Source organism: Hipposideros armiger, unplaced genomic scaffold (genome assembly GCF_001890085.2).
Source record: "Hipposideros armiger isolate ML-2016 unplaced genomic scaffold, ASM189008v1 scaffold_610, whole genome shotgun sequence".
NCBI lineage: Eukaryota > Metazoa > Chordata > Mammalia > Chiroptera > Hipposideridae > Hipposideros > Hipposideros armiger.
In genome coordinates, this window is record NW_017731960.1 from 794,472 (window position 1) to 817,695 (window position 23,224).

Genomic DNA, 23,224 nt, shown 5'->3' on the forward strand with positions numbered 1-23,224 from the left:
GATAATAAACGCTTGTTTAGAGCACTATATTTTAGGGTTATTTGTTCCAGCAATAATAAACTAATACAGTCATGCAGCCCTATTGACAAGATTATTTATAACTGTTAAAAGAAAGAACCATCTAAGATTTCTAAATTTCCAAGCTGGAATAACATTGATGCTTTCAATAGCTACTTTCTCAATATCCACATCAATATAACTTTAAAAATGTTATAAGCATGCATAAGATTTACTTCTTGATTTAATTACTGCATTTTGTTAATGAGACTAAGACATTTCATATTGTTTATTCAATACATAAATTGATTGTAACCATGATCTGAAGATTAAGTAGAAAATCAAGTCATTTTTAAAAAGTGTACATAAAAGAGTTCTTTTTTTTAGAGACACATTCTAAAATATTATGAATGAAATGACATAAAATCTGGAATTTGTTTCAAAATAGTGGTAGTGGTATCCAGGTAGTGGAAGTGAGAATGGAGGAAGGTGAAGATGAAATAATATGAGCTGATAATTAGCTGATGGACACATGAGGGTTCACTATACTATTCTCTCTACTTTGTGAATGTTTGAAACTTTCCATATCAAAGAGGTTTGGGTTTGTTTTTTTTGTTTTTTGTTTTTGTTCGTTTTTTTAATTCTCTGAGAACACAAAACCAACATACTCTACACTGGATTTCCTTCTCTCCCACCTTAATCCATCAAAATTTCCAATTGGCATAGCAAAGCACTACTCATAAAGTCAAGCTGGTATCACATAATTTGTAGAAATGAATCTTACCAAAGAAAAAAGGTTTACTAAACCAAAACATGTGTTCTAGTATTTCTTTAGATAGTAAAGTGGGGTTTTTTTAAGTAAAACTTTTATTAATGCAACATGTGCAGTTAACCTTGTAGATGACTTTCAACTATCAAAAGAAAGAATTGTAACTATTGAGTCCTCTTACATTTATGTTCCAGAGCCCTCCTGACTAACTCAGATATCTGCTTATGTGAGTGCCTTTGGTCAATCACCCGGTAATAACCTATTCCTGAAACAGATGGGCGACCAACAAAATCTGTAATTCTCATGTGTACAAAGGCCCAGAGCTGGTCCTGTTTTCATTGAGCATGTGATTTAAGTTAACATATAATGGGTTTATTATTGTTCTTTTTTAATTATAAGTCCCTGCTTTTCATCAAACTAAAGAGGTGGGCTCTTTACACATGAGAATGATGAGGTTCCTCTGCAGTGAAACGGGTTTGGGTTTGGACCCAGAAGAACCTTCTGGTTCTACGAGTACTTCTGCCACTAGCAATGCAAACTCAGGCAATTCATTTAACATTTTTAACATGACTGTCAACTGCAAACTAGGGACTGTATCTGACCTGCTATAAACAATAAAAAATATAATGTGAACAATTCCTTTATTATTAATGCTACTAAATAAGGCGAGGTAAAAAAGCAATAACATGGGTAAAAGGCAGATATCAAAGTTCAAAGATAAGGCTATACTCCAAGAGCAGTAAGAAATGTGTCATGGAACACTGAGAATACCTCTGGAAGCATGCACAAGAAAGTAGTAACTACGGTTCTGTCTGGGGAAGGGAATTGAATGGCTGGGGAAAGGCATTAGACCTACTTTTAACACAATCTTTTTGTATCTTCTGAAAATAATACCAAATGAATATATTCTCTATTTAAAAAATAATGGATAAAATTAGCTGTCAGTAAAAAAGGACACAACCCTAAGGGATTGTCTTTGAACATCAAAAGAGCGTTCCAGCAACACTTTAAAAGTGATCGAAGTGTCTGAGGCTTAATCCAATCAATTATGTTAATGAGGATAAAGTTCATGTTCATGGAGCGATTACATCCCACAAGGCTCTACAGTAAGCACTACACATGTATCATCAGCTGGTTGGTATACAGAGCTCTAGATATTACCAGGTGACCTGACCATTCCAGGTGGGAATGCCTAGAACTCAGTGCAAGCACCAGCAGACATTCATTCACACTGGTTAGACAGCTGTGTGCTGTCCAAACTCCAAAGGGTTAAATTAAGAGCAGCCTCAGAGGTGAAGAACACAGATGCATTCTAAATGCACTACTAAAGTCGGCCACAAAAACAACTGTGCATTTTAATTACAAACTGAAGCACTGCAGGGAAAAGGGCAAATTTTTTACTAATTAATGACCAACAAATTATCCTAACTCAAAAGTAAGTCTCAGCTTGTATCCTGGGTAGTTTCTATATTTTTCTTAATTATTTTTATACCTCATGCTTAAAAACAAAAATTTAAATTAACATGCACACATTCTTGGTTTCCTTAAAAGAGGCAGAGAGGGAGGGCCGGCCGAGTGGCTCAGTTGGTTAAGAGCTCGCTCAAGAGTGTGAGCTCTGAGCAACAGCAGTTCGAGTCCCAGCCCGAGCTGAGCAGCCACTGAGCTGCCAACAGGTGGCAGGATGGCTCAGCTAAAATAAATAAAATAAAAGAGGGAGAGAGGGGAAATGGGGAGAAAAAAATGCATGACTTTGTAGCATGAGGTATGTCTATAAATAAAGGTAAGTGTGACATTATGGAAAGAACATAAAACTCTGGGTCTGAAGCCTTGAATTCAAGTTCTAGCTCTACTACATGCTTGCACACACATCCTTTAACATAGTCAATCACTACTCTCATGATAAGCTGTGGAAAAAGTGGTTTTAATCCTCTCCGTTATAATGGGAAATAAAGTCATACCAGCAGCATCACTACCACAAATCCAAAATTAACCATCCATTCTCTGAAACTTACTTCCTCCTGTGCTCCTTCCTTCTATGAAGGACACTGTCATATCCCTGTTGCCTGGGCCCAGAATCTCAGTCACATGTGTCTCATCTCCCCTTTAACCTCACATACAATCAAGTTGTCACGTTCAATTCATCTAATGTCTACCCTATCTCTTACCTATCCTCTCTTCTTGACTCCCATTGCCACTATGCTAAGTCAGCCCCTTTCCCTCTAGTTTGTTTTACAGAACAATTTCCTAGTTGGTTTCCCCACTTCTAGTCTCTTCCCCGTTTAATCCCGTTCTACTCCACTCATCCAGAGTGATGGTCCTAAAGCACGGCTGTGAGCATGCCATTCCCCTGTTCACAACTTTACGGGGGCTCTTCTCTGTCTTGTAGGGGCCCTCTTCATAGTCTAGCCTTCCCTGAGTTGCTTCCCAGTAGCCATTTTCCCTTCTTCCACTGCAAAGCAGTGCCGTCTGTAGTTTATCACAAGCTGGTCTCTAAACAGTCACTTTATGCCCATCTTCCTTGCCAGGTAATGGTTCAAGGATGGGCCCCAGAGAAGCGTGACCTAAAGTGGTCTAATCATAACAAAGACCCTGCTTTCTGTTTCATGACCTGAGGGGGGAGTGGATGAGGAAAGTGAAATCCCTTTAGGGAAGGTGTGATGTGCAAACATGAAGCCTGAACTGGGACCACCACTTCCATCACCATGAAGGAAGCTACCCTGAAGAGGAAGTCAGCACTGGGGACAGACAGAGCACAAAGAACTGCAGTGAAATGGAGTTAGAGCTCTGTTCAAATTATACCTGAACACGTCCCACCCCAAAAAACCCTGTTAGGTGAACCAGCCAAATTATTATTTTTTTTAGGACCTCTTTGATCTGTAACAATAAGCATTCTGATAGAATAATCCTGCAACTTCATCCCAATCTTCCCAACTTCATCTCCCACTCTATGAAATGCTGATAGCAGGCTAGTCTACATACCTCTTTTAAATGTGTATATAGAACAACCAGTTCTATAAACAAAAAGCGGAAACAGAGATCTGGGCATACATAAATAAGACCCCTCTCCCCCAGTTTGCCCCTCTGCTTTCTTCTGTGACTGTGCTATATTCTTCAAAACCTTTTTAAAGAACCAATGCCAGTCACAGTGCTCAGAGCAACTAAAATTAACCTCGATTCAGCCCCTCCTAAAAAATAACTAAACAGAAACAAAATGCAAATAATGCCTCTCCAGATAAAAACCAGAATTCTCTATCTCTCATTTAATTTTTTTTTTGGAGGAGTTTTGTTTCGTTTACTCAAAAAAAAAATTTAGAATTCACTGTCATTACTAACAAAAGTCATACTCATGTCAGTAAATTGATAGGTTTAAAGAAAATGAGAGAAGCACATCCATCCTTGTTTAAGTTTTTCCAATTCCTATGACAAATATCCCTTCTTCGGTATCTTAAGGTCTTTGGTTGGTTGGTTTAAACATATGAAACTCATAACTGTGTTTTAGGAGAAAAGTCATTTACAGAAGGGTTCTAAAAGCACCAACAGCCAAAATATTACAAGACAATTAAAAGATTGTCTCTTTTCTTATTATTCTGTTTCAGGCACTCTGCGGAGCCAGTGCCAGCACTGATCGCGAAATGTTTACACAGCCCATATTTGGGTGACAGGAAGGAAGCTGTGAGCGACAAGTGTCAGACCTTCCGTGGCTTCTAGATTCAGCCTCCCTAAGATATTATTCTCTCCCAACAACCTGAAGGGAAACAACCAGATTTTCCAACAGAGGTTTCTTATACCATCTAAACACATTCCCTTCTGCTACTAAGTACAAATAAATCAGATTCCCAGTAAGACGAAGGTCATTACTTCATCTTATTTGTCACTGAATTGCCTCCTTCGCTTACTAGCTTCTCTTAGCTGTCTTCCCATCTCATTTGTCACCCGTGCTTTCCCCTTTTCCACAATGGGAAAAAAATTTTTTAAATAGATTACTTTACCTTTAATCTCCTGAGATTCAAAGTTACTCTTTCTTTTCCCATTTCACTGTAATTACTAATAGTATAGAGAATTTGGGTTTTAAAAAAATGTGTTGCAAGTACTAAGGATTTAATTTTTATCCCTCAAAGTAAACACCTGAGGTAGACAACTCCATTTTATTTATTCCTTCACTCTTTCAATCAACAATTACAGAGGTCTTCACAGATGTCTTATACTAAATCACTGGCAAAGACTTGGACACACACACACAAAAAAAACAACTTATGTTGCTCAGCTCATTTAATCTCAGTAAAATGTTCACTCTGGCTTCTAATCAGTCACCAGAAATCAGAACTTCTATTTTTATTTTATATTCCACCCCTTTGGGATAACAGGTGATTGTTTTCTTTAATGCAATCCTGTATTGTTCAGTTTTTAAACTAAGCATATATTACTTTTATAATTTAAACACAATTTTTTTAAAGCAGTTATTGACTTTTATTATTTCAAACCAATTATTTTATTTATCCTCACTCCTGGTGGACTATTCAGTAGCAGGAAAGTGCCATGTAAACCGAAGTCCTAAAGCTTCATTATTAAAAATCCTTCTGACGGTATATAAAATAGACAAGCTCACAAAGTTCTACTAAAATGTCTGAAACACAGCAAATGCTTAGTTTTTTGGATAAACTTGATGATAGTATGTAGACAATAATAAAATACATAGATAATCCCCAAACCTTTATTTTGACACTAATTTTACCCTTTCCAAAAAAAACCCAAAAAACAAGAACTAAACAAAAAAACACTTCTTTTATGTACTACTAACAAGTGGCAAAAGTGAATGAGATCATCTCCTTTTGTCTGTCTCTAATTCTCTTCCTACTCTATTGTAGGCATCTAATAAGGTGTCTAAAAAAGTGTCTATTATAAGATAAGCAGATTAAAGCATTGATTCTCTTTGAAAATATTCTATTTGTTGCTGTTGCATGATACCCTCTTGAATTAAGATTTTAACTTCTCATACCTCAAGAGGCAACAATGGGGAGTTGGGTTCCCTTATCCCGGAAGCCTCTAATTTTTGGCCTCTCCCTAAATAGGCAGCATTACTTTATGATGTTTTACTCCAAAGGAAAAACATACTTAGTAATACACACACCCACAAAACTTGAAAGTTCCTATTAGAAAATAGGTACTGTGAACAGTATTAAGAAAAAAAATAGACTTTTTAAAGAAAAAAGATTTATAAAACTCATGCCCACAATTAAATCTGAATGTTCGCCTCAATTCTAAGGACATCTTTTAAGGACACTTAAAGCTTTATGCTGCTGTGTAAGGAAACCTGAGTAGACTGGAGAAAAACTCAAAGGCCCATAATCTCATCACAAAGCAGCAGGGTCAAAAGGTAGAGGTCAGGGAACAGGGTGCAAAGTAGTTCCCACACTTGAGAGAAGACTATATCTCATTATTTCAGAAGACATTCAAAACTATTTGGTTGTGTTTACTAAAATAATATAACCATTTACACTCTCCTTTAAGCCTCAAAGCAAATGTGAATTTTACAAAAGAATTTCTTACTTTTAAAAGCAAGGTATTAAAGAAGTTACTTCTTTCTTTCCCTTACATTTGAAAAGAAACCCACCAATCTCCCTCTCAAATATACACCAATGCTTCAGCTGTCCCTCAAAGACTGACTTTCAACAAAATAGACTGATCTATTCAATAGAGTTCAATAGGGCACAGAAATAAATACTAAATGTGCATACATGTCAACAGACATTTCACATCAAGGCCTCTGCCCTCTAATGATTCAACAAGTTATGTCTACTTCATGGCCTTACGGCCACATTCAGCAAAAGCTAAATTTTTACTCCTGCTTAGAGAAGAGTTCATTCCAGGGAAGAGTGAGCATGATTTTGTTACATGTTCAGTAGGTGTAACATTTGTGCAGGAGACTATGACTCCTCTAGGGGGTAATTATATCTGTGGGGACTCCAGGGTCTAGGGCATTTGTCTGGATATCGCTCTAGTATTTCTCGCACTCTAGCCATGAAACGTTATTGTCCAAGTAGAAGAGAGGGTGAGAGAGAGCTCTACGAGATCAGGAAAAGACGATTTTGGAATAACAGGTGTGGTTTTAATATTTTGTTTTCCACCACTTTCCACCTTCCACACACCCTCACTTGAATGCTCTCCCCACTAGCCCCTTCCACCAGGGATGAGAGGTTTCCAAGTGGTTCACAGTAAATGAGGCCTGATGGTCCCTCACTATGAGGAATACACACAATTTTGCATTTGAGCACACACAGCTTTCATGTATTTATTTAAAATCAAACCGTAGCTAGGGCTGCCAATGGAAAAATAAGCACTGCCAGACAGGAGTGAGAACAACTAAACAAAATAACCTATTTTGGCATAATCACCTTAGTGGTACCAGTGCTTGTGTTTTAATAAACTGTGAAATCACAGTCATTGTTCTCGTGAACAATGGCGCACAAAGCAAATGAAGTCAAGTACGAAAGCTCATTTCCCTGGAGCTGAGCCAGAATATTTTGAAATCCAGACAAAAGTTTATTTATTAAGAAAAAGAATACCCTTGAGACAGGAGATGGGAAAGATTTTTAAACAATCTGTTATCTTGCTACCCCAGCCATTTAAATTTCCTTAAACTGAAGAGAAATTAACCTAGAAAACGAAACAAAACCCTGTAGTCTAGAAGTGAATCATTCATAAGCCTTAAACCTATAGCCAGTCCTAAATTCCTACGGCTCACACTATTCTAATGAAAGTCACTATCTCATCCGTGTGGAATTCCTGTTGATATGTTGGTGCTGATTCTTATGACAAGGAGGACTCAAGTCAGGAAACTGTACAAGACAGGCTCACTCCCTCTCAAAACAACTCCAGTCTCATCTGCTGGGGGAGAGAGGGAGGATTAAACCCTCTTTGCTATTTTAGTCCTGATCTATGGGGGAAAAAATGATACGAACTTAATATACAGAAAGAATATTGTTGATCCAGCAAAATGTCCCTGTTTTCTCAAAGGACTGTGAGAGAAGGAAAAGGAAGGAAACTGAAGGGATATTGGAAACAGAAAGTAAGAAACCTGAAAAGCTGTGGGAAATAAGAAACTCTTCCCAATTTCTGCTGGAGGTGAAGGTAACTGGAGGATTCCATTAGACATTAGAATTTCAGCACTATGAGGTTTTAATGACACTGAAATTCTGGCCAAAAGCATATTTCTTCTTCTACAGGTTTTTAGAGAAAAGAGAAAACCAAACTAGCAAAAGGAGGTGGCTTCATGAGGACTGAGGTGAAAATAGGGATAATCTTTGAAAAAGGAATTAGAAAAAAAAGTACAAAAGCCTGGTCTGAGCAAACTTGTGTCAAGCTGTACTGAGGAACTAAGACTATCGGAAACCTAATTTATATGTCACTTCTACACTAATGTTTCTTCAAACTGTAGAATAATTTCCAGTGTTACAAACATGACAGTATGAGGGTGGTGTACTGGAAAAAAGGAAGACTGGCAGGAGCAAGAAAACATGGTTTTCCAAGCAGAAACTGGATTCTCCCTCCAGGCACAAAGCAGGAGAAAATTATACAGAATAAGTGGATTTACATCACAAGGCCTCTGGGATTTAAAAAACAGCCCACCTAAAAATGTCTTTAAACTGGGTTTCACCGTTTAAAACCTAGAGGTCCGTACTGTATCTAAGGATTCAGCATGCTCATCCTCACAGCAGGGCTGTAAAAGATTCCACAACTCAAAAATTCTTCCTCATATTTTTATAGCATTCCATAGTTTCCAAGCTCTTCCCAAGACACCGTCACATTTTATATTTGAGGAATTTATCTAAAAACAGTCTAGATCAACCTAAGTGTTGAAAAACATACTCTCAAGTATGTCCTCAGATTATGAACAATTTTTGTTTTTAAATCTACAGGGAAGGGAAGCATATAGACTACTTTTGCAGCAGTATTCCTAAGAGAATATGAATACATGAAAACTATTCACAGCACATCAGTAACAGTAGCTTAGCAGTAGCCTTAACAAGACAGGCTTCCCATTACGAATGCACAATCCACAATTACTGGTGTGGTGCACAGAACACCACCTTTTTCTCCTCCGTCCAATAAAAGCACATAGGAATGGAAATGAGTACCAGTGACATCACCGGAGGGAAGATCTTGAATCCATTCCACTTACATAAAAACATGTATCATTTACACCTCAGTATTTCAACTATTGTTAATTACTTGTGACCCAGCTCACAAATGACAGGCCCACTAATGTGTCACCACCCAGCAGCTGAGGACAGCTATTCTGGAGGACTGGGAGGGGCAGTGGGGCAGAGTGGAGAAGGGCCCTTTGGAGTCAGACAGCCTGGGATGCAATCCCTGCTTTGGCCTTTCCTGTTTCTGAGTTTGGGCAACACCTTACGGATAGTCAGCCTCCTTATCTGTAAAATGGTAAGTAACACCTTCAAGTTATTGTGAGGCTTAAAGATAATGTTTATAAATCACCAACCACAATTCATGACCCAATAAACGCTAACTACTTTCAGAGCTTCATCATATAAACGTGACTTCCTGGAGCTACCTCTAACTTAAAAGTGCTAGTACACAACTTTCAAAGTCATTTAAAGAAAGCATTATTTTAAAAAATACCTTTCTGTACCAGTGATGTATATAAGTTTACACACAAAAAATAAAAGGTATTAACTCAAGAAGTCTGTATTAATTAAGTAATTACAATATTTTAATTAGAATACAGTTAGTAAATGTCATGGATTCTTAGGAAAAGTGCAGGGTCGTTTGAGAAAGCAACTCGTTCTTGTTCTGCTAGCTTTATGATGTGCTGTCTCAGCAGCATATAAAACAGTTCCACTTTTATTCCTCAAATTCTGAGTTCTAACCTCCTTATACTCAGTCAACCATCTTTGCACTTTGCTTGAAAAGTAATGTGGAAAAGACAGTCTCATACTGAAGATTTTTGGAATCTCTGGCTAAAAGGTCATTGCATGGTGCCATCTTAAAAAGTCAAGCCTTTGGTAGAACAGAATATTATACCAGGCACAATAAAGACAAGATATAAATGGAAAAAATATATTAAGAATTAAACTTTATAGAAATAAAGAACTCTTCTGATTGACCATGCCCAAAACTGATGTGGATTCCCATGAAGAAGGAAACTGAACGCAATTTCCTAAGATATTCTTATAAACCCACAACTGATGCTACAAGCGCTCTTTAATACAACCACTTTTTGAAATTTCATAAACACTACCCATCATTTATGTGCTCATCACTTGGCACTAGTTTATAAATAAATAAGACATGTTATTTGCTTAAAAAAAAAATCAATGCCTTGCTGATACCTGCATGCTTGCTAGCATAAAGCTGGTAAAGGAAAAAAAGGTTATTAATTTCATTTATAATAGCTTATTTCAAGAGGGCAGGAATAGGCTAATAAATATAATAGAAGAAATGTTAGTAGCTTACCACAAAGCTGATATATACCTTTTTAGAAATTAATAATTCATCCACACTCTTGCTTCATCAATCTCAAGCTTCTCATTAAAAAAACCCCCAAAAACTCTAGCTTCCATTTTAAAGAATATAAACCCACACATAAATCAAACATACTAACTTTTTATTGTCAGTAACAAAAGGATAAGTTATATTTTTGTCCAGCTCAAATTATCTCATCCACTTAGTCAAACAATCTATTTAAGTCCCTATTATGGGCCAGGCACTATTTTGGTGGCACAGTGTACAATAATAAACAAGAGAGGCAAAGGTCCCACCCTTTGGCAGCCAGCCAACAGTCTACTGGGGAAGACTGACATTAAAAAAATAAAAGTAGAGAAATGCATTTACCATATATTGTCAGGTTCCAATAAGTGCTATGAGGAAAATTAAGCAGGGTGGCTGGCAAAAATTGGGCAGGCAGGAGGAGAAAGGACACCATTATACAGAATGGTCTGGGAAGGCCGTTCTCAGGAGGTTTAACACGCGTGCAGAGATGTGAATAATAAGAAGAAGCCAATCTTGCAAAGATGTATGGCTGCACTGTCCAACAGGGTAGCCACTGGCCTGGCCACTTGTGACTATTCAACACTTGAAATGCGGCTAGTCCAAACTGAGATATGCTGTGTTAAATATACACTGGATTTTGAAGGTTTAGTAAAAAAATGTTAAGTATCTCATTAATAATTTTTATACTGATTATGTTGAAATAATATCCTTGATGCATAAATAAAATAAATAATTAAAATTAATATCACCTGTTTCTTTTTACATGTGGCTACTAGAAAATTTTAAATTAGGGATGGCCAAATGGCTCGTTGGTTAAAAGTTGGCTTGGGAGCGTGAGCGCTGAGCAGCAGGGCCGCAGGTTCAGATCCCACATGGGCCAGTGACGCTGCACCCTCTACAGCTAAGATGGTGAACAACATCTTGACCTGGAATTGGGCTGCCGAGAGTCACGGGCAACGGCGTAGGCTGCAGTGGGGCTGCAGTGGGCTGCCATGAGTGGACAGCAGCCAGCATGAGCTGCCTTGAGCCGCCGTGAGCTGCCATCCAATGGCTGGCAACCGATCTACCTCAGCCGGGAAAAACGCAATGATCACAATACCAACATGGGCCAGTGAAGCAACATCCTCCACAACTAGACTGAAGAACAAAAAGGACAGCAACTTGTCTGTTCTCCTTCCCTGATTCCCCAACGCTGTTCCCTCCCCCAATTCCCCAATAATACCTTAAAAAAAATAAAAATAAAAAATTTAAATTACAGAGGTGTCTCACATTTTTAAACGGATGATGCCAGTCTAGGGAAGGGAATTTCAGGGAGAGAATAGAGGAGGAACAGGCCATGAGACAAGAAGCAGCTTGCTGGGCCAGCCAAGTGGCTCACTAGGTTAGAGCACGAGCTCTGAGCAACAAGGTTGCCGTTTCGATTCCCGCATGGGATGGCGGACTACACGCTTCCCCCCGCCTCCCAACTAGATTGAAAGTGGCGACTGAGCTTGCGCCCTCCACAACTAGATTAAAGGACAACAACTTGACTTGGAGCTGATGGGTCCTGGAAAAACACAATATTCCCCTTCCCCAGTTCCCCAACACTGTTCCCCTTCCCCAATTCCCCAATAAAAATCTTAAAAAAAAAAAAAGCTTGCTGTGTTTAAGGTCCTGCAAGAAATCCATATAGCTGAAAAAAGTGAGCAAGTCAGAAAAAGGTGCAAAGGAAGGTAGAGATAGAGACCAGATCATGAAGCGCTTTGTAAACCTGGGTGCTATAGACTAAATATTTGTTTCCCCAAAAATTATGATGAAATTTGAAATTTAATCTCCACTGTGATGGTATTAGGAGGTGGGGCTTTTGGGAGATGCTTAGGTCATAAGGGTGGAGCCCTCATGAATGGGACTTGAGTCCATAAAAAAGAGACCCGAGGGCCCTCACTCCTTCCAGTAAGGAGGCCATCTATGAACCAGGAAGACAGCTCTCCCCAGACACAGGATGTGCTGGCACCTTGACCTTGGACTTCCCAGCCTCCAGAAATTTATGAGCCACCCTATGGGTGGCAGCCCAAACAAACTAAGATACTGAGTTAAAGAGTTTGAATCTTAATCTGAATACAAAAGAAGCTACTGAAGAATTTTAAGTGGAAAAAAACTATTCTAAGATCCCATCAGCTCTTCTGTAGAGAATTGGCAGTATCATCCACAGTACTAGAACACAGGCTTCTAGAGATCATCTAAGATGGTAATTTCAAACAGGGGTTCCTTGGATCCCTAAGAGTCCATGTAGGCAGAATCCATGATCGGATATTAACACTTCAGAAAGATTATTAAAATTTGCACCTCTCCTGTAAAGGGAAATGCATAGACTAATTGATTTGTTTCCCTTTCCTTGTAGCAGAAATTATAATTACTCCATCAGTCCTCGTGGTATATGTGGTATATATTCGTCCTCATGTTTTATGTCATTTAGGATTAATTTTTATATTAGCCAATGCATTTAGTTTCTTTACTCAAAAACAATTTCAGGCCCATGAAAGAGAGAGCGGTTATATGTCAGGGAATCAGTCATCTCATTTAACCCCTTCAAGACAGATGAAAACACTGAGGCAACAACTGTCCTAAGCAACAGGTTAGGTCTGACATCTCGGCTTCAGGCTGTGTGTCCAGCTTTAACTACTGTACTCACTGCCCTTCCAGCCAAGCTTTCACAAGCAATCATACATTCCTTTCAAAAATTATAAACTTATCTAAAGACAAGTAACAATTCATGCTAAGAAAAGGTAGATGATATAACCCAGTAAGAAGAACAAACAGTTTTAAAAAACTGAAAGTGTATTTTTATTTATGTAGTAAATGCCTTATATTTATAGTAATAATTATCTTTTAAATATACATTAATAAAAATAAAAGTAACATCAAATACGTACTCTTCCAATTTTTTTGAAAAATAAATGAAGGTGTGCATGCAAGAGGCATGACTGGTGCTGGCCATAAGAAGAGACAAGTGAGGGCGGGCCGAGTGGCGCGATGGTTAAGAGCTGGCTTGGGACACCAGAGGGCCCCGGTTCGGATTCCACTTATGAGGGCCAGTGACACTGCCCTCCACAGCTAAGATGCTGAACAACAGCTCAACCTGGAGCTGGGCTGCTGTGAGTCGCCGGTGACAGCAGGTGGGTTGCCATGGGCTACCGTGTGTAGCCAGCAGCCAGTGTGAGCAGCCAGCAGCCGCAGTGAGCAGCCATCCAGAAGCCGGCGACTGATCTGCCTCACCCAGGAAGAGCGCAATGATGGTGCCAACTTGGGCCATGAAGCAACGTCCTCCACAACTAGACTTAAGAACAAAAGGACAGCAACTTGTCTGTTCCCCTTCCCCCAATTCCCCAATAAAAATCTTTAAAAAAAAAAGAAGAGACAAGTGAGGTCAAGTCATAAAGGTCATAAATACCAGTAGTCTCCCTCTTAATTACTTTTCCTACATAGAGGATTTAAAAGATAGTCTCATTTGATTATAAGGTTATCCACACAGGGTTCCTATACTGGTAGATTTTATGATCTGTATGATACAGTGTATATTATTAAGGCGGAAGCAAATGTAGTGATTATGGGCATAGATGGATCATGTCAGACAGACTTTCAATCCAGGTTTCTGGCTTATTTTATGAACCTGTGTGAAATAATGGGTTGTCGGAAAAGTCATGACACATTTTTGCAACGAAAAACATAGAAGAAATACGTCATAACTTTTCCGACAACCCAATACTTAAACTCCTTAGCCTCAGTTTCCTCATCTGTAAAACAGAGAAAATGGTGCCACCTCCTAAAGTTGTTGTCATGATTAAATGAGATAGTAACTATGAAGCATTATGTAGAAAGCACTGAATAAATGTTAATTATCTGCTATTTCATTGTAGATTCTTACAGAATGGTGACTGTCACCTGTATACTCTACAACCTGGCACACTATAAGCATTTAACATTAAATAATTAATCCAAAGGGTAATAGCTAGTTATGCTTACCAAAACAAAATTTAGATCATTATCCACCAAAAAGGTTAAGGGTCTGGAAATATGGCACTTGTTTCCTAAAGTACCTTATGTAGGAGCTGTCTTTACCTTCCAATAAATGTTTTCTTCTGTATGGCACTTCACGGAAATTATGACTAATACTGCGCTGTATTCTAGACATTTACTTGTATTACTCCAGGATTGTCTGTGACCAGCAGTGGAAATACAAGCAAAAGCATACATTCCGAAATTTCTGAACAGTCTGTCACCACACCTCAGTAGCGGATATACTTGCACTCCTCCATCCTTCTTTATCTCTGCCCCCACCTCACTCCCCTTTCTCTAATAACAATTTTCTCCTTCTCCAAAGACACTTACATTTCTCCCTCCTCCCCTTTCCCTTCCCATCTCATCTTCTCTGGTCTGTCCTGCATTAACAAATAGGGCAGATGCCTGAGCCCTGGGTTATCAAAAGGAGTTTAGCGGCACTCGCCATTGGACCAATTTCACCATAGAGTTTTTATTCCCAATGGATTTTAAAAACCAAGTTATCACTCCCTATACCATAGCAATTAAATCTTGAATCTTCTTCAGCCTCATTAGAATGGAGGCTGATTCTTGTATTACTTTTTCCCCAGCTCCCCAGTGACTAAGCCAGACCTTCCAAACTCCCAAATACAATCTATTGTGGGCCATGGATGTCAACAAAGCTAACAACTGAGGCATTACCAATGGTCAGAGCAAGGCCACTGTTTTTACTTTGCACAGTCTTGACTATGATATTCAGTCTGGATGAAACGCAAGCCTTAACTGCTTGCTGAACTCAAGTCATCTTGTTTCTGAGCTTAACCCTCCGTCAGGCGCAACTGATCTCACAGATTGTTCTGAATTTCTGTTGATTTTTATACTAGATTTGTGTAATAAACATATATTGTTTTTACTTTGTAACAAATTAAAATTTCATTTTGAATAAATAACAAGCATGCCTACCTGCTATTTTCATTCATTTTCAGTTTAAATAAATAAATGTCATACACGCATCTAGTAGATGCATTGTGCCCGAACTCGTAATTTTTGCATTGCGCCGGACCGAGGGTTAAATAAAATAACTATGGAGTATAGTGTACTAGAACAACCAAGTGTCTGCAGCTTGTCAAATGTGACCTCTGAGAGGGCCCTTCATCTCTCAGCCTTGGCTCTTCAATGTAAATGATGTCTAGAGTCCCTTGCAGAACTATTGTGGCATGATCCTCTGTCAGTCTCCACTAAATTTTTTATCTGAATTTAGACCACGTCTCCACTGCCTCTAAGCTCTTCTGTAAACCACACCCAAGATAACCAAAGCTAAAAATAAACAGCTAGAGACACCAAGAAAGAGGGCTAAACAAAGGGCTGTGGCAGGAATCTCAGCCATCAGACTTCAGTATCTATCAGGAGGTCTGAATCCAGCAACCATGGGAATGCTTTAGGGATATTCTGGTCACCACAAAATTTGAAGACTCATGTAAATTTCACATTCATTCACTTATTAAACACTGTGTACTATGTAGAAGGTACTATGAAAGAGAGAGGCAAAAACCCTTCCCTCTTGGGGACTTGCATATTTATGTTACTTAAACAAAGATCTAATTATATCCTTCATTTTTCCATTGCCTAAAAGATTTGTTGCTGTAAATCAAGCCCCATAAGTTCCAACAGCTAGGTCTTAGATCAGCGGTTCTCAACCTGTGGGTCGCGACCCCTTTGGGGGTTGAATGACCCTTTCACAGGGGTCGCCTAAGACCATCGGAAAACAAAAAGATATTTACATTACAATTCATAACAGTAGCAAAATTACACTGATAGAGTAGCAACGAAAATAATTGTATGGTTGGGGGTCACCACAACATGAGGAACTGTATTAAGGGGTCGCGGCATTAGGAAGGTTGAGAACCGCTGTCTTAGAGGAAATGAGCCATAAAAGAAAATTTCAAAATGACATCTGCCTTCCTTCACACCAACTAATTACAGCAACTTACTTCTACTCACACCTCTTTTTTGTATCTTTAACATTTAAAGGAAATTTAAACATTTCTGCTTTAGCACTTGACATTTGTGTTTATGGATGAGGTGTATCTTGAAAATATACAGTGAATAGAAGAAGTACAACAGCTAATACGTGCTAGAGAAAGAACAATGGGTAATACCAGTATATCTGTTTATGTATATACATGCATATATATGTACATGTGTGTTTACTCTGTGTGTATGTCCCTGTAAAATTTCTAGGTCCTCCATTAAAATATTTATTTATATATTTAAATTATTTTCAGCTATTAAGAGACCTATTTGAGATGAACAAAATCTTTTCTATTGTTGGTAAAGCTGGGCTTTACTAGGAGGAGTGTCTACAAAACAATTTAAAGTCCTGATAACTTGATCATAAAGTCTTAGTCTATTTTATTGTGACTCCATCATATGGTTTGTGTCCTTAATTTGATTTCAAAGTCCCACCACCTGCAGAGTATAAATTCTAGGAATATACATATGTTAATAAAAAGTCTATAAAGCAATTGGTAGAATTTATGCTTAACAGAAGTCGATTAAGACTTTCTACAGGCAGGGTGACAACTTGCTAAGAAACAGTGTGATGAAAATAGATCCTCAGTTCCAGAAAAGTAAACTAGTAACTTAACTATCATTAACTTTGAAATTAATGCAGCAAAACAGAAACCACCTTCTGATTAATTTGCCTAACTCACTGGTTTTGTTTCCTGATCCTCTAATGTAGCTCTATAGAAATAGTCAAGAAGATTGTTAGTTGGAAACATGATACCACATTCTCCTGTTTTCCTCTCATTTCACTGGAGATACTTCTTAATCTCTTTGGAAATGTCTCCTCTTCACCCTCCCCACCTCTGAATATTAGAGTGTCTCTGGGACTCAATCCTTGAGCCTCTTCTCACTCTTACTCCCTGAGGGTACCCATTTTCATGGCTTTCAATTGATATCTAAATATAAATTTAGACCCCCTAAGAGATGTCTTGCCTACCTGAAAGCTCCATTTGAATGTCTAATGGGCACCTTAAATGTAACAGGTCCAAAACTGAACTAATCTTTTCCAGCCTGCTTCTTCACCAGTCTTCCTATTTCAGTAAACACAGATACTTATAATCGTTTAAGCTGAAACTCTTGGAGTCATCTTTGATCACTTTCTTTGAATATAAATACCATATCCAGTTCATCAGCAAGTCCTGCTGGTTCACCTTCAAAATATTGGATTGTCAGAAAAGTCATATGATGTATTTTGTCTATGTTTTTCAAAGGTCATTTATTTATATAAAGAACAAAGATCAATCAATGATATATTGCCCGTTTTGTTCGATCACCTTTTGCCACCTTTCAGTGAGCTTCATAATTCCTCGTTCATAGAAGGACCTGTATTCATTTGCGAAAAACTGAACAGGTGCTGATTTACAGCCTCATCTGAATTGTACATTATACCAGCAAGGAGTTTTGAAGAGAGCGAAACAAGTGCAAGTCCGATGGTGCAAGGTCAGGCGAGTATGGTGGGTGTGGCAACACATCCCATCCAAGCTCCAATCATTTTTATGGGTGATCAAACTTGTGTGTGGTCTCGTGCTGTCGCGACAGAACACAACTCCTTTATAATTAACAAGCTCTGGACGTTTCTGGATGATGGATTCGTTCAAATTGTCCAATTGTTGACAGTACACATTCAAATTGATTGTTTGGTTTCTTGGCAGGAGCTCGAAAAACACACCTTTAAAATCCCACTGAGAGCATAACCTTCCTCTGATGAACATCTGCTTTCAATGTCGTTTGAGGTGAATCATAATGTCGGGACCAAGGCCATTTGCACACCACACTGTTGTACACAATCCACTTCTTATCACCAGTTACCAGTTGCTTCAACAAAGGATTGTTTTCCTCACGTTTAATGAGCATATTGCAGATGTTTATACGGGCCATCAAATGAACTTCTTTGAGTTCTTTGAGTTCATATCGAGCTTGCTTATGTATTCCAGCTTCTTCTGGTGGTCGTAAATGCTTGAATGATGGATGGTCAATGTTTCTGCCATCTCTCATGGGTTTGACTGCATCAATGCCTTTATTTTGTTGTTATCAACCTCAGTGGGCCTCCCTGACCAAGGAGCATCGTTGAGCTCAAAATCACCAGTAGGGAATTTTGTGAACCATCGTTGGCACTGATGTTCTTGTAGAGCATTGTCACCATAAACTTTATGAAACTTTTCACAAGCTTGATGCACATTCTTCCCTTTATGAAAGTAAAACAGCAAAATATGGCAAAAATGCACAGTTTGGTCTTCCACCTTCAACTTGTTGCAAACTCTCCAAAACTCAACAAAATTGCTAAATATTTTTTCAGAATGAAGCTAGAACTGTCAGCTGTCAAATGACATAGCAATAACATAGATATGAATGACTCTAGTACTTCCAAAAATGAACTAGTGCCATCTGTCGCAAACATGCATCATGACTTTTCCGACAACCCAATCTACCTAGCTTATTACCACTTCACTGCTTGGTACAAGCCACCAATACCTCACTTAAAAGAGTGGAAAAGAGCCTCCTAATTGGTCCACCTCTATCCTTACCCATGATATGGACTAGTAGACATGGCAGCCGTAGCAATTCTTTCAGGGGACACATCAGATCTTGTAATTACACTGCTCAAAACCTAGTGGTTTCTGGGGCTGGCCGAGTGGCACATTGGTTAAGAGCTGGCTTGGGACGCCAGCTCTGAGTAGCAGGGCCCCGATTCGGATCCCACATGAGGGCCAGTGACACTGCCCTCTACAGCTAAAATGGTGAACAACAGCTCAACCTGAGCTGGGCTGCCATGAGTCGCTGGCGATAGTATAAGCTGCAGCCCCTGCTGCAGTGGGCTGCCATAAGCTACCATGTGTGGCCAGCAGCCAGCATGAGCAGCCGGCAGCCGGTGTGAGCTGCCAAGAGCCGCCGTGAGTGGCCGTCCAGAGGCCGGCAACCGATCTGCCTCACCCAGGAAAAGTGCAATGATAATACCAACATGGGCCAGTGAAGCGAAGTCCTCCACAACTAGATTGAAGAACAAAAGGACAGCAACTTGTCTGTTCCCCTTCCCCTGATTTCCCAGAGCTGTTCCCCTCCTTCAATTCCCCAATAAAATCTTTTTAAAAACCTAGTGGTTTCCCATCTCAGAGTAAAAGCCAAACAATTGTCTATGAGGCCCTACCCAAGCTCCCCTACCTTTTTTCTATGGTCATATTTACTACCCTCCCCTTCACTTGGCTCCAAACACACTGGCCTCCTTGCTGTTACCTTCACAAATGAGGCACTATCCCACCTCAGGTCGTTGCATATGCTAGTTCATCCTCCTACAATGCTGTTCCCCCAAAAAAATCCACATGGCTTACTTCCAAGAACCCTTCAGGACTCTGTTCAAATATCAACTTATCTATAAGTCTTCCCTAGCCATCTCATTTAAAATCGTAACCCCACCACCCAGCCATTCTGCTCCCACTACCCTAGCCTCATTTCTATGCTTTATTTTTCCTCATAGAATGTATTTACCTACATCTGTCAAACTATATATTTTTATTATTTGTTTACACTAGAATGTAAGCACTATAATGGGAGGGATTTTTGTTTGCTTTGTTCACAGCTGTCCCCAGTGCCTAGAACACACCTAGAAAATAATCTATACCAAAAGACTTTCAAAAACCTTTCATTCAACTACAGAGGGTGCCTGAAAAAATGTATACACATTTTAAGATAACATCTCTTAAAATGTGTATACATTTTTGTTGATACTGGAATAATATCAGGCAAATTGTTATTTCAAAGACCAAGTGTGGGGCCGGCGGACTGGCTCAGTTGGTTAAGAGTTGGCTTAAGAGCGTGAGCTCTGAGCAACAGGGCCGCCTGTTCGATTCCCACATGGGCCAGTGACGCTGCACCCAAGCTGAGCTGTCACTGAGCTCCCAACAGGCGTCACGATGGCTCAGCTGGTGTAACAAGATTGCCTGTCTGATGGTGGGCTACGCCTACACACAACTAAAACTGAACTCGGCACCTTGAACTGAGCTGCTGCCCAGATGGCTCAGTGGATAGAGTGTGTGCTCTTAACAAGAAGGCTGTTGGTTCGACTCCTGCATGGGATGGTGGCTATGCCTACCCGCAACTAGGATTGAACACATCACCAAATAGCTTAGAAGCTACAAGCTCCCAACAGGAAGACAAGAGGTGACTGGCGCCCTCCACAACAAAGATTGAAGAACAACAACTTGGCTGGTCCCCTTCCCCAGTTCAACACTGTTCCCCTCCCCCAATTCCCCAGTAAAATCTTTAAAAAAAAAAAAAAAAGACCAAGTGTCATGAGGAACAGAAATCTCAAACCATCACCCATACTCCTGCATAGTACTGCAAAAGGAAAAGCCAGTTTGTGTCTCAAAATGCATTAAAAGTTCATTTTTCACTGTTTAACTTTGTTAAAGCCATTTGCACTGAGTCTAAAGAGTCCCAAGCCACACCTACAGGTGTTGTTTTAGCTTTACTAGGCATACAGACTTGAGATGGAGAAGGAAAAAAATACAGGCTTTTCCCTTTCAACAGTCACCAGTGACAGAAGGCCTCCAAGCAGACCTGATGCCACCAATGTTTAGGATGTTTAGGGAAGAAGGAATTCTAGAAAATAAAATAACCCCTTCACCAATCCCAAAAGAGGAATCTCTGTAAAATCCTCTGCAGGCATTTTTTTTCTGACTTTATACCCCTTAATAAAGCCATTCTTAATATGTACATGAAATCTTAATTGAAGCAATAACATGATTACATAATTGCACATACAGAAAAAATCTGATACTAATTCCTCTTTTTCAAAAAATTTTTAACTAAAACAGACTTATAGTTTTTGTTGAAAATGTTTTGCTGTGAAACTGACTTAAAAAGATTCTCAGCTAAGATGTGGGCGGATGGGTACTGTATCTTAGGGCTGAACAGTTTTGTTTACTATTGTTTATTATTTAATATATTCTTCCCAGCCCCTACCCACTCAAAAAGAAAAGTGAAGAAAAAAAAAAACATTGGTGCAATCAATAAGGAATGTTGTGTCCAAAGGAATCTGTTCTGAGGACTATGACTTGTTTAACACCGACACAGATAAAGTTCAGGAGGTAGATGTCACTTGTTTCACCCATTAAAAAAAAAAAATCGTGATTCAGATCCAAGAAGGCAAGCAGAAATGGGCGTGAAAAATGGAATCAGTCGTTTCTCCCCGGCCTCCTCCTGACACTGCGCACTCCTCACCCCCTCCCACCCACCAACCTTTAACGGCCCCTTTTCCCAGCGTCGCTTCCCCAGCTCAGCCCTGCACTGCGCCATCAAATGAGTCAAGAGGAAGGACCGGAGCCCCTCCAGGAAAGCCCAGGCAGTAACACACGGTGCGCCCAGCAGAGAGGAAAATATCCAACTACGAAAACTCGGGAACAGTGTACACAGTGTCACCAAAGCATCGTGCCGGTCCCCAGCGTTCAAAGGTCCTCGTCAGCTCCGTGACACTGCCAAATCGACAAGATTTCAAAAGGTGACTCGACCGTCATCGCAGAACGCGAAGGAGGCGGCGCAGACCCGGAACAGTCAGGGATGAAGTCCAACTAGCCTCCCGCCCAGCGCTCGCCCCGCGGGGCCACTACCGCCTCGGTTGGGGGCTCGCCCCGCAGCCCAGCGCTCTCCGTCACCACCCCCTCGAGGGGTCCTGGGCGCCGCGTCACGTGTCGGGGCTGAAACTTCGCAGCCGGGGCACAGAGAGTGGGGTGTGGGATACACGGGATCGCAGCAAGGCAGGGGAGTCAACGCGCCCGGTGACTCACTGGCCGCCTCCGTGTGCAGCTGCAGGCGAGGGGGCCCGCGAGCGAGTGGGGGCATTGCCCTCGGGGTCACCTCCGCCCCTGCCCCCGCGCCCATTATTAATAACCCCGCGCCCCAGAGGCAAAAGCCGGCAGCGGACGCCGTGGGCCCGCGGGCTCAGGAGCGCACCCTGCACGCGGAATAAATAACAATGTCATTAAATCGCTGCCCGAGCGCCCGGCGGGCCGGAAAACGGGCGCCGCCGGGAGCTGACTTTGTCTGAGCCCGCACCCCGCCTTCCGCGCGTCCCCCGCGTTCCTGAGGGGACCTCCGCACCGCCACAGCCCTGCCTTACCCGCCAGCTCATCGGGCTCCAGCCCGCTGTCCGCGTCGATCCCGCACACCACGAAGTAGTGCGCGAAGCGGCAGGCGGCCGGGGAGGAGCCCGGGCCGGGCGCCGCGCCGCTGCCGCTCATCCCGGCCGCGCTGCTCCTGCCGCCGCCGCCGCCGCCGCCGCCGCCGCTCTGGAAGACCAGAAGCCGAGACTGCTGCTCTGGTTGCGGTCTTCGCGTGCCCGTCCTAGGGCGACACCGGCGCGCCCATGGCCGCGCAGCCGCCGCTCGTTACCGCAGCTTCACTCCTCGCTCGGGGCCGGGGAAGCGGCCGCGGGCTCGCGCCCAGTGGGTCCCGGTCCCGATCCCGGTCCCGGGGGGGGAGGGCGCGCAGGGGGAGTGTCGGCGTGAGAGGCTCGCGCCGCCGCAGCTGCGCTAGTGAGCTGGGAGCTACTGCGTCTGGCGCCCGCCGGTCAGCTGAGCGGCGCGCGCGCGAATGGCACGCGTTTCGCCCGTGCGCGCGCGCGCCCAGCGGGCTACTGGGGAGCGCCCGGCGCGGGCGGGATTCGTGCCCGGCAGCCGGGGCTGCGGCGCAGGGGGCGACCACACACAGACACGCCTCCTGACCTTCTCCGAGCAGCTAGAGGGTTAGCCACAGAAAGGGATTCAGCCTTCTAAAGAGATGTTCCCTATCCTGATGTTAAAAAATTAAAATTAAAAAAAAAATGCAGCTTTAGGGAAGGTTAACAGCCGCTCCTAGATCATTTCCCACAAC

At 41.2% G+C, this 23,224-nt stretch overlaps 1 protein-coding gene across 4 annotated transcripts in view; it reads right to left on the reverse strand.

Annotated features, from left to right (window-relative positions):
• The window catches only part of DENND5B (DENN domain containing 5B), a 158,531-nt gene extending 135,720 nt beyond the window's left edge, over positions 1-22,811 (reverse strand). For 2 of the 4 annotated variants that reach the window (XM_019624974.1, XM_019624975.1), the window contains exon 1: positions 22,473-22,810. In XM_019624974.1, the coding sequence (XP_019480519.1) occupies positions 22,473-22,593 (121 nt within the window). In that variant the 5' untranslated portion in view covers positions 22,594-22,810. Of the gene's footprint in view, positions 1-22,472 lie in introns of all 4 variants that reach the window. The other 2 variants (XM_019624972.1, XM_019624976.1) reach the window with 2 other exon arrangements.
• Between the last annotated feature and the right edge of the window lie 413 nt (positions 22,812-23,224).